The sequence below is a fragment of the Acanthochromis polyacanthus genome, chromosome 7, assembly GCF_021347895.1.
Source record: "Acanthochromis polyacanthus isolate Apoly-LR-REF ecotype Palm Island chromosome 7, KAUST_Apoly_ChrSc, whole genome shotgun sequence".
Lineage (NCBI taxonomy): Eukaryota > Metazoa > Chordata > Actinopteri > Pomacentridae > Acanthochromis > Acanthochromis polyacanthus.
The window spans coordinates 32,096,467-32,108,693 of NC_067119.1; the positions used below are offsets into that span (position 1 = coordinate 32,096,467).

Here is a 12,227-nt window from a genome sequence, read left to right on the forward strand (position 1 = left end):
CTGCAGAATCATGGTTTCATGCACACTTGGCTGGAAATCAGCTGTTTTGTTTTATTTTCTCCAGCTGTTTTGGCAGCTGTTTCTGAGTAGTTAATAATGTGAGGCTGCAACAGTTTTGGGCTTTCAGACTTCAACAGGAGATGTCTATATAAGGAAGCAGCTGGTTGAGTTGTTTTATGTATACAGTACCATTCAAAAGTTTGGGGTCACACAGGCAATTTCATGTTTTCCATGAGAACTCACACTTTTATTCATATCCTAAGATAATTGCACAAGTATTTTATAATCATCAATTAGTCTTTCAACACCATTAGCTAACACAATGTAGCATTAGAACACAGGAGTGATGGTTGGTGGAAATGTTCCTCTGTACCCCTATGGAGATATTCCATTAAAAATCATCCGTTTCTAGCTAGAATAGTCATTTATTAACAATGTCTAGACTGGATTTCTGATTAATTTAATGTTATCTTCATTGGGGGAAAAAATGCTTTTCTTTCAAGAATATGGACATTTCTAAGTGACACCAAACTTTTGAACGATCGTGTATATGTGGAGTAAATGTGTACGTAGACTGATCACCACAACATTAAATCTGCCTGTCTAATGTTATGTGGATCGCCCTCATGCTGCTAAACAGGTCTGAGCCTTTGGGACATGGACACAGGACATCTGGGGAGGTCCTGTTGTTGCAGGGTGGGGTCTCCATAGATCAGGCATGTTCTGGTGCATTTAATGGATGTTTAGTCAAGAATCTCTGGAGTTTGGAGGCCAGATCAGCACCTTTGGCTCTTTGCTGTGCTCAGTTTCTGAGCAGTTTCTGTGGTGTTGCGAGGGGCTGCCGCCTCCCAGCAGTTGATGAATCACACTATAAATAGCCTGACATTACATACAAAGCTAATTAAATAGAATGGCGCTTTATTTTCAGGACAGATCAAACAATGCCTGGTCTGCTTTTAATAGTATTTTATGCATTCTTACGCAAGTGGTGCAAACGGCCAAAACTGAGAGCGCTCAACTCACTTGTGGACTCACTATTGTTCACATTTGTTTGCATTTTTTGCCAAACTTCTATCAAACTGACCTTCAGAGGTAAATTAAACTGCATTTCTCTGTCCATGTGCCATAGCAAAATGCACCTTTGAAGTTCTATTATACAAGAATTAAGAAACTACAAAAAATGTGTGAAGGAAAGGAAAGGGAAAAGAAGTGCCTGCACAAAGCAAATAGCTCTTCTGTGCTTTATTTTGACCCACAGCAAGCAGAGCAACAGAATTCCACTCCATGACCACTTGACTAACAATGCGTTATGGTGACAGACATAGATCTATTTGGTAATTAATGCATTCATTTGCTTAATTAATGGCCCCATTAGGAGAACTGATTAGGTTTGATATACCACAGTGATTATGTCCAGAAGTGTGAAGTGCTCCTTGTTGAGAAGACAGTCACAACAAAGAGCCTTGAGACTTGGGATGGCAGTTCTTTTTATTTAGTATGATTTCTCTGACCTTTCAATTAACGCGACAAGAGTTTAGTGTCATGTTACACTTACTTGTGCAACCATACAGTGTCAGTAACCTTTAGTCTGAGCAAACTGGAGACAGATTGTTAATAGTGAGTGGAGATGTGTGTAATTAAGTGTGCAGTATATGCAGTGGTTTATGGGAAGGGCCCTTTAATGTCTGCGTAGTGATGCACAATAAAGCTCTTTGAATGAAATTAGAAACAGATGCTCTCACATGATGTGTACTACAGCAATGAATAATTCAGCGCATCCTGCTGATATTGCTATTGCAGCAGCAGCACAATGTCTATGTCTCATTGCTGGAATATGAGCATTTGCATTTTTAAGTCCGTTTTTACAGCTTCTGCAATCACTGAGGATAATAGAAATGAGACGTAGCCGGCAGATATGTCTCTTTTGAGCCCATAGAACAATACATTAAGGGACTGTTATATTATACATATATGCCATGTTTATTGCACAGCTGAATAGTATCACTGTCTTTACACTGCACTTCAGTGGTACACTTGAATGTGTCATGTTCTAAATTCTCCAACACGATAGCACTTCAGTCAGGGAATTCCTGTCGAGGAGATTATTAAATACATACAGTGTATTTACAGTGGTAATATTAGGAATCAATGGGGTGAAGGTGAGGCTAATGGAATGTAACATGAAGAGAAGCACGCAGTAGAGGAAAAAGAAGAGAAGCTGGAGTTTCACACAATAGTTTATGATCATAGATCTGTGGTTTTAGCACCTCTAGCCGCAAGTAATAAATTCATCTCATGTTTTTGACCTGTTCAAAAGGCAACCTTATCTGTATGAGCAATGTAAATCACTTGGTAACCATGGTAACATGTTCTTCAGCATGTAATCGCTCAGATTGTCAAAAGCAGAAGTCTGCTGTGTTTTCATCCTCTTAATCAATCCATTCAATCCAATAAAAAGACAATAATTCCACAGTGATCATCCCAGAACATTTCTGTAAAAGACACCTCGTTGTCATTCTGCCTCCACCTGTTCACAACATGTGATCAGTTGTCAGTCTACAGCAATAACCCACTAACAATGGGCACTATCAGTTATTTCTTGATAAGCGCTTCCCATCAGAAAACATGTATATCGACAGAAAGCAGTAAAATGACCTGTTATTCATCTTCAGAATTGATTATCTCACATGGGAACCGATGATGTGATGTTCTTAGCATTGGTTTGTTTAGAATGGTTGTGAATATGAAAGTGGCAAGAACTAAAATTCAGCAATTTTGTTGTCTTCATGATTCATGATTAAGAAGCAGGCTTCAGTCCATTGAATCTGAAATATTAAACATGTAAGAATGTGGTGCTTTGATTAATAATTTGGAACTGTTCTTTTTTCTTCTTCATTGAAACATTTAATGAGGTCATTTAAAAAGGATTAAAATCATACGACCAGCAAAGTCCAATCTCAGTGTCTGTGCATTGGTGATGTGACATTTCCCCATCAAATGCCTCTATACCACGTAATAGGCTAGCTATAGGAAATTGTTACAATTGTGGAGGTCATCTGTGATCTTAATTCCTTGTGAATCTCCCATGTCTACAGTTAGTTAGATTCTAATTCCATGTCAAAGTAGCTACCATATTTCACCAAAAACAAAGGTTTGTTTTTGGGTGGAGGCAGACTTTACCAAATCCAAAAGAATATTCACCGGCCATTGATAAGAGCCGATGTTTCCTCTCTCAGGGCGATCTGGGTGGTACCAGGACCCTGCAGAAGAAGTGGACCACTTTTCAGAAAGCCCGGCTGGAGTGCTCTCTCCCAGAGCGTCACGTGTCTTTCAACAACCTAAGGGCTGTCTTCACTCTGCCGGGGCAGGACTGGCGAGGAACCACCTTCTACGGCATCTTCCACGCCCAGTGGTGAGTCAGAACGAGGGCTGTCAGAGACGTGCAAAAGAGATGATGGAAATATCTCAATTTAAATGTCAGCTGTGAGTTAATTACTACCTGTGCTATCTGCTGTCATACTGCCAACCTGTCAGATACTGGACTCTTTTATTAAAATCGTGGGTCACCCAATCGCTCTGATATGAAGGCATTAATTAGTACTTTGTGTGATTAGGTATTTCCTGTGTAAATGGGTCTTTAACAGTAGTGGGAGTTATTTTGTGTGGATACAACTCAAGTGTGCTTGAATATATTTTCCTGCTTTTATTAGAAATTGAATGTCTCATAGATTTAATCTAGTTTCAAATATTATGAACCCTGTCGCAAAACAAAATCAAACTGATTGAAATTATTTTTCAAATAAAAAAACTCGAGGGAAAGACGACTCAAAGCTTATAAAAACTTTCAGTTAGACATATCAGTAAACTAGTCATTCAAAGCTGTAGACACTGAGTCTATTTTTCATTTCTTGTTATGTTGTGCAATTGGAGTATCCTATTCTATTTTATTTTCCCTGGGAGCAGAAATTCATAATACCTTTGGTTATTCAGGTCTAACGTAATTTGCATCTCTTCAACATTTATGAGGGAAAACAAACTCTCCACTGATCGTGGATGTTTTTAGATAAAATCAGTGTAAGATAAAATAAAGTTTTGTGACATTTTTCATCTGCAGTAGCTACATAGGAAGCTAATTTTGAGTGTGATAATTGAACTATGAAGGGTGTTGACACAAGCAATTTATTTCTGATAAGTCGCTTTGGTATCATCATGGAATAAAGATAGGCATTTGCCGGACCACTACATAACAGTAATGTGTTAATGAGTTACTTATCGGCAAAAAAATAGGAGTGAGGGCAGAAGGTTTTCTTCTGGAGGAAAGTTAGAGACATTCTCTGTCTCCAGGCAGCGCCCTTTGATGTGAGTCTTTTGTGTTCTTCAATAAGATATCATATCACAAACTGAACCAGCTTTGAACTTCAAGCTTTGTTTCTTCATTCAAAGCTCCTGCTGCTGCTGAAATAAAGGCCTAATCCCCTTTCTGTGTGTGACTCGCTGGGGATTCCTTAAAGCCCCTTGGCTTTGATAGAGATAACATTAAGATAATTGGACATTATGTAAATGATGACTCGGAGTTCAAGCCATAATGTGACTGAATAGACTAGCTTTTTAACTTGCTAAGACATCCGTGCTGTTCTTAGTTGATGTTCACCATAAAACCTGTGGCCCTGCTGCACATGACTGTCCCAGGCTAAAGAAGTACTTCCCTCATAAGACAAATCACATGAGATGAATTTGTGAACACAGCCTTTTCTTTCCTGTTTACACCTTTCAAAGATGCCGTTTTAAAAGGAAAATGGAAAAAAAAATGACATTTCACACCAGCCATGTAGAATCCATTTGTAGCTATCTTTGGAGCTGTGCATCTCACTGAACAAAACAGCAATACCTGTAAATTGGAACTACATCCTGACTACTGGAGTACAAAGTTTACCTTACGCGTCAACATGTGAGTGGCTCAGTTTGAGAGAAAAAAACAAATCAACATGTTTCCATTCCAGTGAATGAGCGTAGAAAGCAAATATATTTGTGAGATGACAAACACAAGTATAATTTAATCTGTCTAGGTCTATACCCAATTTTACTCCCACTTGGGGTCTAAAATTGTGGTTAAAAAAAAAATTAAGAGCTTCCACACCCTGACTTCTCCATTAAATGAAATGCATTTCCTAGTCACAGCACCAACTGATTGATTTCCCTGGCATATGAATGAAGAGTATTACACGTGCATCAATTTGCACATCAGTTTGCTTTGCCACAGAAGGAGTGGCAACACATCTAATCATTGCCCCATGCGCAATTAAACCATTTACTCTGTAGAGCTAACATATCTACTGCATTCTGATTACTGAGAACATTGTTTAAAAGCACGTCAGCTTCGCTTGACAGTGTTAGTCTGTTGTAAACATGTTCAGTTTTAGCTCTCATCCCATGCATTTGACGTGCAACTGATGTTTATATTTATAGCTGTATTTTCACATACTCCATCCTGTTTAGTATATCTCACATACTTGGATGACAGGTAATTCATCTCTCTGTTATTGCTGCCACACATCACTGACTCCCCACCTTGCTGCCATGTTTCAGGGGTGATGTGGATGTGTCAGCTGTGTGCCAGTACCCGATCAGTGATGTGAAGAAGGTGTTTGAAGGGTCCTACAAAGAGTACAGGGAGGCATCCCAGAGGTGGGGACGCTACACCGGTGCTGTCCCCAGCCCACGGCCCGGATCGGTAAGAAACTGTAAATTCTGCACTGGCACAAGTGATATGTAACGTTTGATAAATGCAACTTCTATATAGCTCCAGAAAATAAGAAACAGTGTCTGTATTTTACCTGTAAATGTGAGGGCAGAGGTGGGCTGGTGGAATAATGAGGGAGGAAGGGTGGAAGAAATGGGTGATTTGGAGGAGCATGGAGGTGAAAAACAGCAAAAGCTGGCACAACTAGAAAAGCTAAGGACATAATGATCCAGGATGAAAGGAAAGGAGGCAGAGGAAAGGGTGTAAAGGCATGCGGAGGTGAGAGCAAGCATGAAACAAAAAGGGAGAAAAGGAGAGGAGGGAAGGGAGGCCGGGCAGTCATCCCCAAGCCAGTTAACCATGCCAACGTATGCCAGCTGCAGCTAAGAAGTTTCCTCCTCTTCCTCTTTCCCCTTCCTGGCTCTCTTCCCTTCGTCCTCTCTACCATTTCCTTTCCCTGCTCCATTTCCCTCAACTGTCTCTCCGTCCTCTGTCTGTACTGCAGTGTATAACGAACTCAGACAGGGAGAACAGCTACAACAGCTCTCTGCAGCTGCCTGACGCTACACTCAACTTTGCCAAGAAGCACCCGCTGATGGAGGACAAAGCTCTTGCTCGCCCCCTGCTGCTAACCAAAGGTGTCAACTTCACCAGGCTGGCGGTGGATCGGGTTAGCGCACTGGATCAGCGGGCGTATAACATGCTCTTCATCGGCACAGGTACAAATTACATGTGGTTTTCTGATATTGGTAAAGACACACGTATTTTTATGGAGAAGTATAAACTTTGAGAAGAGGCCTGAAATTTCATGGTGCTTTTCGGCAGATGTTTTTGCTGGCGAGTCTTCGGTGGCATGTGCAACCTCAGAGTGCAGCTGAGACAATGCAGTTTTACTTAACCCAGTATCAGAAAACAAATATACAGCCATGATATACATTCTCCCTCCACAGCTGTTGAACATATTAACACTTACATGACTATTTGGAGAGTGCACGCTTCAACAGTTTCTGACATTTCAATAAAAACTTCCGGCTTTAATTTAATTTAGGTCCTTTAATTTCTTACCATCTTACCCTTCAGATGAACTTTCCACTTCAGTCGCTGTGGACGCTTCAACTATACACAGTGTGCACACTTCATTTATCTCGGATGTTGAGCTTTTATCCAACATCTCAACTGCTTTTATCTCCTGCTCTGTAAACTACAGTGTGATTGCTTTTATCTTTTACGCTTCAACCAACAGTTCTGCTGCTTTCAGCCTCAGCAAATTGAATGACGCTTTAACTAATTTTTACTCTTCAACTGACTTCCCAGCTGCTGTCTCTGCTCACACACCAAAAGACGTTTTAATTATTTTTAGTGCACAGACCCGTTATTCCTGGTATTGCAACTTTCAAATAAACAGTAATTGCTTTCACTGTTTCCAGCTGATATTCAAACTGCTCTCATCTTTTATTTTTAACTGCTGTCAGTCCTCTTTTAAAAATTCAAATGTGTATTTCCTTACACACTGATGAAGTAACTACCTACACGGTCAAATCTGACATTGAACTTTCAGCAAATATACTACCGATATTTTCAGCTCCTACGCACTGGTATATGCTTCAGCTTCTACTGCAACTCCTATTCAATACGTCACATAGGAACAATTTTAAGATATTTTAGCATGTTTACAATTTTTGTTTATATGCACTCTAAGAGAACATTGTCCTCTCCAGGTTTAAAAAGAAGCAGTTGTGTTGAATTATCTCCTTTCAAAGCCTGTATCTATATACATCAGCTAAGCCTTACAAGCTACAGACAAGGCTAGTATTTTTTCATGGTTGCTGTTTAAGGTTACATTCCACTGTATGATGTTTTTATTATTTCGCTCACCTCCTGAAATACATCACATGTACATGGTCTTTCCACATATTCCTCTATTAGCTGACAGTGAGTGAGTCTGGTGTTGTGGTGAGCTGCACACAATATTTGTTGAAGAGATAAGAGCTTACAGGCCATGGCAGCAAACTGAGACAGGTACTGGCATTAGGTACGATGGCACAAAAACAACATGCCATCTGGCCAGACTTCAGCTGGTTTTCAATTAAGGGCTTGATTTGCATGCTGAAATCCATCTTCATGCGTCACAGGCGATGTCTACGTATGCGCCACTTAATTAATATCTTCAGACAGTCACCATCGGGCCCACATGCAGGTGTGTGTTTTGGCACGATTCAGAAATCAGCCTGAACTCCCAGAGCCCTAATCCTGAATAACACAGATCTGACAGTGGATTCCAGGGAATGTGATTTTGAATGCAGCCCATCTCATGAATGGAAAGAGACTCGACTACTTACCATTCAGATCACTGCAGAGGCAGAGTGACTGGGGCAACACTGACTGTGGACTCAGGGCTTCTCTGGTGGAAAGCAGGGAGGCCAATCCAGAAATACACACAGACAACACACACACACGGGCGCACACACACATGGGTGACACACTTACGAACTGACACACATAGATGCGCAGGCTCACACTCCCCGAGCCAAGTGCAGTCATCCCCGCTTGTTGTGCTTCACAGCACAAACTCAACAGGGCCCTTGGCAGACGTGCGCTCGTAGTGCCAATTGGGCTGCGGGCTTGATTAGCTATTAGCTGCAGCATAGCTACGGCTGATGTGAAAAGAGAGAGAGGGAGTGCTTGTTGAAACTGTTTTTCAGGAAAAACCAGGCTACAGGATTGAGGGATTAGCCGACACTGGTCCCTGACGCCACGAGAGGCGAGTGTGATGATATGCCTGCTGCTTGCTATGTGTGTGTGTGTGTGTGTGTGTCTGTGTGTGTGTGTGTGTGTGTGTGTGTATATTTCCTTCGCTCAAGCCTCCCTTTGGCTACTGGGTTAGCTTTTCATATTATCCGTGACAGTCTCTTAATCGAGAGGACCACACAAAAAAAGTACATGTCAGCACGTTACCTTATTCCATCCATAGACACACACACACACACACATCAAGGTCACCCTACCAGCTGTGCCCGAAATGCCTTTCATCACAGGGAATCTAAACTTGTTCACAATGCCCTACATGAAAGGAACCCAGGATCTCCTCTTCCTCCTCCTCCTCCTCCAGCATCAGCTCCCCATCCACCGCTTGAAAAAGTCTTCACATGTCTCTGATAACATTACTGTTACCCAAGGTGTTAAAGGGCCAGGAACAGCCACTTTGTGCTTTTAAATTCACCCTTAAATAGTTTGTTGCTGAGCTGGAGCCCAGTGAAGTAGATGGATGTTTTTGCATGAGAAGCTGTTTTCTTCTCCTTTTTCAGTCTTTCTCAGATGCACAGTAGCATGAAATTTTTGTCTAGCTGGCTTTAAAGCTTCACAAATTGACATTGATTAAAGGTGCAGACAACTTGATCAAACGTTAGCTGTGTGCATTTGTTGTTATGTGACCACAAGCTGACTTGCTGCCACTTTCTTTTCGTCTTTGATAGATCTTTTTTAATTTAGACATTAGTTTTTTTGTGCAGGTGTAATTAATAACATTAAATAAAGCTGCATTCAGGTTGGCTGCTCTAGTTCCAGGGCCTTGCTATTTGCATTTTGGCTCGCTGGCACAACTCAGTGGAGCAAGCAAATACGATTAATGTCATTAGTTTAGTTTCACCTGTGCTTTTTCCTGCTGTGACAAGTCAAAAATCAGCATTAAACCTTAAAAGAATCATCGCCGTAGGTTCATTTTAGACTGGCTGATGAAGCCAGAGCGATTTAGGAACACAGTTAGTATATATTTGGCTATCAATATAGTTCATGAAGTGCAGTGAAAGGAACTGTTTGCTGCAGAGGTGATATTTTTCAGCTTGTGCTTTAATATTTAAATTGTTGGCATCAAAGGAAACTGTTTGCATATTATCATATTTCGTCATTAATATTTAAATGAACTCCTATGCAGTCAGAGATGCGTGTTTGTGAATATATTAGGGTATCATTAATATTTAAGTAAAATGGTGTAGAGTCACAGGTGTCTGTGTACTGATCATTAATATCTAAATCGAAGTCACAGGTGCATTGGTCAATTTATTATAGAATATTATAGCATATTTTGCAAATGAACTGGCGTGCTGTCACAGGTGTGTTTGAAAATAATTCCTAAAGTCATATCAGTTATATTAAAATGAGTTGCTTGGCTTTCAAAGGTGTGTGTTTATAGGGTATTTTGTATCGGGACCCAGCTGAGTGCCGCAGCTAACCATTTGAAAATGTGTTTTCATGGATCCCATGAAATATTAATGCATACCATGAGGGATGACGAATGTCTGTTGCACTGAAATGAACTTGGATTGAAAATCTGACTTAACACGAATGGAATGAAGTGAACTCAATCCTCGTTTCCTTTTCCTCTCTGTGCTGCAGCGGAGGGCTGGCTGCAGAGGGTGGTGATCCTGGGCTCTGAGGCCCACGTCATCGAAGAGATCCAGCTGTTTGAGACATCCCAACCAGTGGACAGCCTGACCATCTCCCATGCTAAGGTAAGCAGACAGCGATGAGGTGTAGCTCAGTCTCCACCAGTTTGACACATCTAAATCAGTTTAAGATGACAAAACTGTTGTATAGTGTCATCAGTCGCTTTTGAGAAGCTTTGCCAAGTAGGGATGAGGATTAAAAGTGAACAGCAAAGGTTCAATAAGTTCAAAATTATTGGTTCTGGTGTCAATGTTAGAGAAACTAAGAAAAGGTGCTGTTTACTATTTCTACACAAATGTTATCTTGAACATTTTATCCCACCAACTCTAGAATGATTTTTCACTATCCCAGTCCAGCAGAATTCACTCTGTCAGAGCCTGTTCTGCCCCTGGTATGTTAACAGCCTACTGCCTTCACAGAGAGTTAACTAAATTAAACATAAACAATTGATCCATCATGAACTGATGATTAAAAGCAAGCAGTAATCTGCTGATTGTTTAGCTATCATTTCAGGCTGAAATGGTCAGTTCTGAACTCATTTAGAAATTTCAGCATGCTCAGAGCAGCAGGGATTTAGCTTTTTGGAGGCTACATGCAAAGCTTGTGTTTGTTTATTTGCACCCTTTCGCTAAGTGAAGGTTGGTGTTGGCAGTGGGAGAAAAATTACTGTTAATATTACAGAAAATGTCAGGCAATTTTTTTTTTTTTTTTTTTACTTAAAAGTGACACATGAACAAGGAAAAAATCTAACAAAGAACAGTATCTAAAACTAAAAATATTATCATCAAGACCATCAGGGATAGCTTAGTTTGGACTGTACAATATCTTAGTGACAACACTGACTGAAAATGTAAGGATGGAGTTTTTAAGGTGTGTGCATTTACCGCACAGGAAAGGTCTAACAGAAACATTACCCACCTGGCATTTTCAGAGCTTGACCCGAACTAGTAACTAAACAAGATTTCTTGGCCTCTGCTGCATCACTGTGGATCAAACTTAAAATGTCACGAGTCCTTCAGCGGTATGGAAGTGTAATACTAAAGGCAAAGCTATGCACTTCAGACCACAGTGGATGGCATATAATGTATTATTACACACAGGGATAACTGCTAGCCCTTTAAAACAGTCCCTCCTGGAAGGGATTCACAGTGTTGGGTTTGACTGTGCACACAAAAAGAGATGGAAGTTTGCTGAAAGAGAAGTTCAAGGCTCCAAGCACTTGACCAATCACTGTGTGAAGTGGGCATTAATGTTCCTGTTAGATTTAGGATCCTAATTTCAGAAAGGTCAGAATGCTGAGGCTGAAGTAAACGGTTTTAGATGATGTTGCCACCTGCCTTGTACTGTGGTTGGAGCACAATGATGCCTTAAATGTCCATTTAAAACACTTCACTTTCATTTAGTTCTCAGCAGAGTCTGATTTACAGCAGAACGGATGCATTAAGTCTCTGGCATTTCAGTTAAGTCATCGCTGTATGGATACACTTTTCATAAGGAACAGTCCAGATTCTATACAACAAACTCAGGCAGAAGTGATTTTAATGAGAAGAAAGGAGCTCTACTTTTTGACTTAATCATTTGAGACTGAGCATCCAGCTGGTTTCTCTGTGAATCATATGCATATTATCACCTTGGACTCCTCTATATATTATCCTCTATCTTTTTGAGAGAACAAACCTTAATGGTCTCTCAGGGAGGAAATGTGCAAAGTTACAAAGTTTTGAGAATCTCCTGTCCAACCAGCACATCTAGCATGTTGCTGTGTGCCATCTGATCCTATTCATTCAGAGTGTAATTTAGAGTTCTTTGTTGTCATATCACTTGTTCATTAGTATTCAGCGATCGCTGTGGTACTTTGTCTTCTGTTGATCTGTTAATACCCCTTTTTGCCAGACACTTACAATCATAGATCCATTGAGAACAGACAGGCAGACAGCACGGTGCCATTGGCCTGTTGCCACCAAGCAGATGTTTTTATCAACTCTACCCTTTTTCAGATCAAGTGTCGCCTCATGCAAAGCTCTCGTCACAATAACAGTAATTA

General features: G+C 40.6%; 1 protein-coding gene across 4 annotated transcripts in view; it reads left to right on the forward strand.

The window, feature by feature from the left end:
• sema4c (sema domain, immunoglobulin domain (Ig), transmembrane domain (TM) and short cytoplasmic domain, (semaphorin) 4C) overlaps window positions 1–12,227 on the forward strand; it is a 114,568-nt gene that overhangs the window by 95,244 nt on the left and 7,097 nt on the right. For all 4 annotated transcript variants that reach the window (XM_022212392.2, XM_022212391.2, XM_051950309.1 and 1 more), the window contains 4 exons: window positions 3,237–3,412; window positions 5,587–5,731; window positions 6,246–6,459; window positions 10,133–10,248. In XM_022212392.2, coding sequence (XP_022068084.1) covers window positions 3,237–3,412; window positions 5,587–5,731; window positions 6,246–6,459; window positions 10,133–10,248 — 651 coding nt within the window. The remainder of the gene's footprint in view (window positions 1–3,236; window positions 3,413–5,586; window positions 5,732–6,245; window positions 6,460–10,132; window positions 10,249–12,227) is intronic.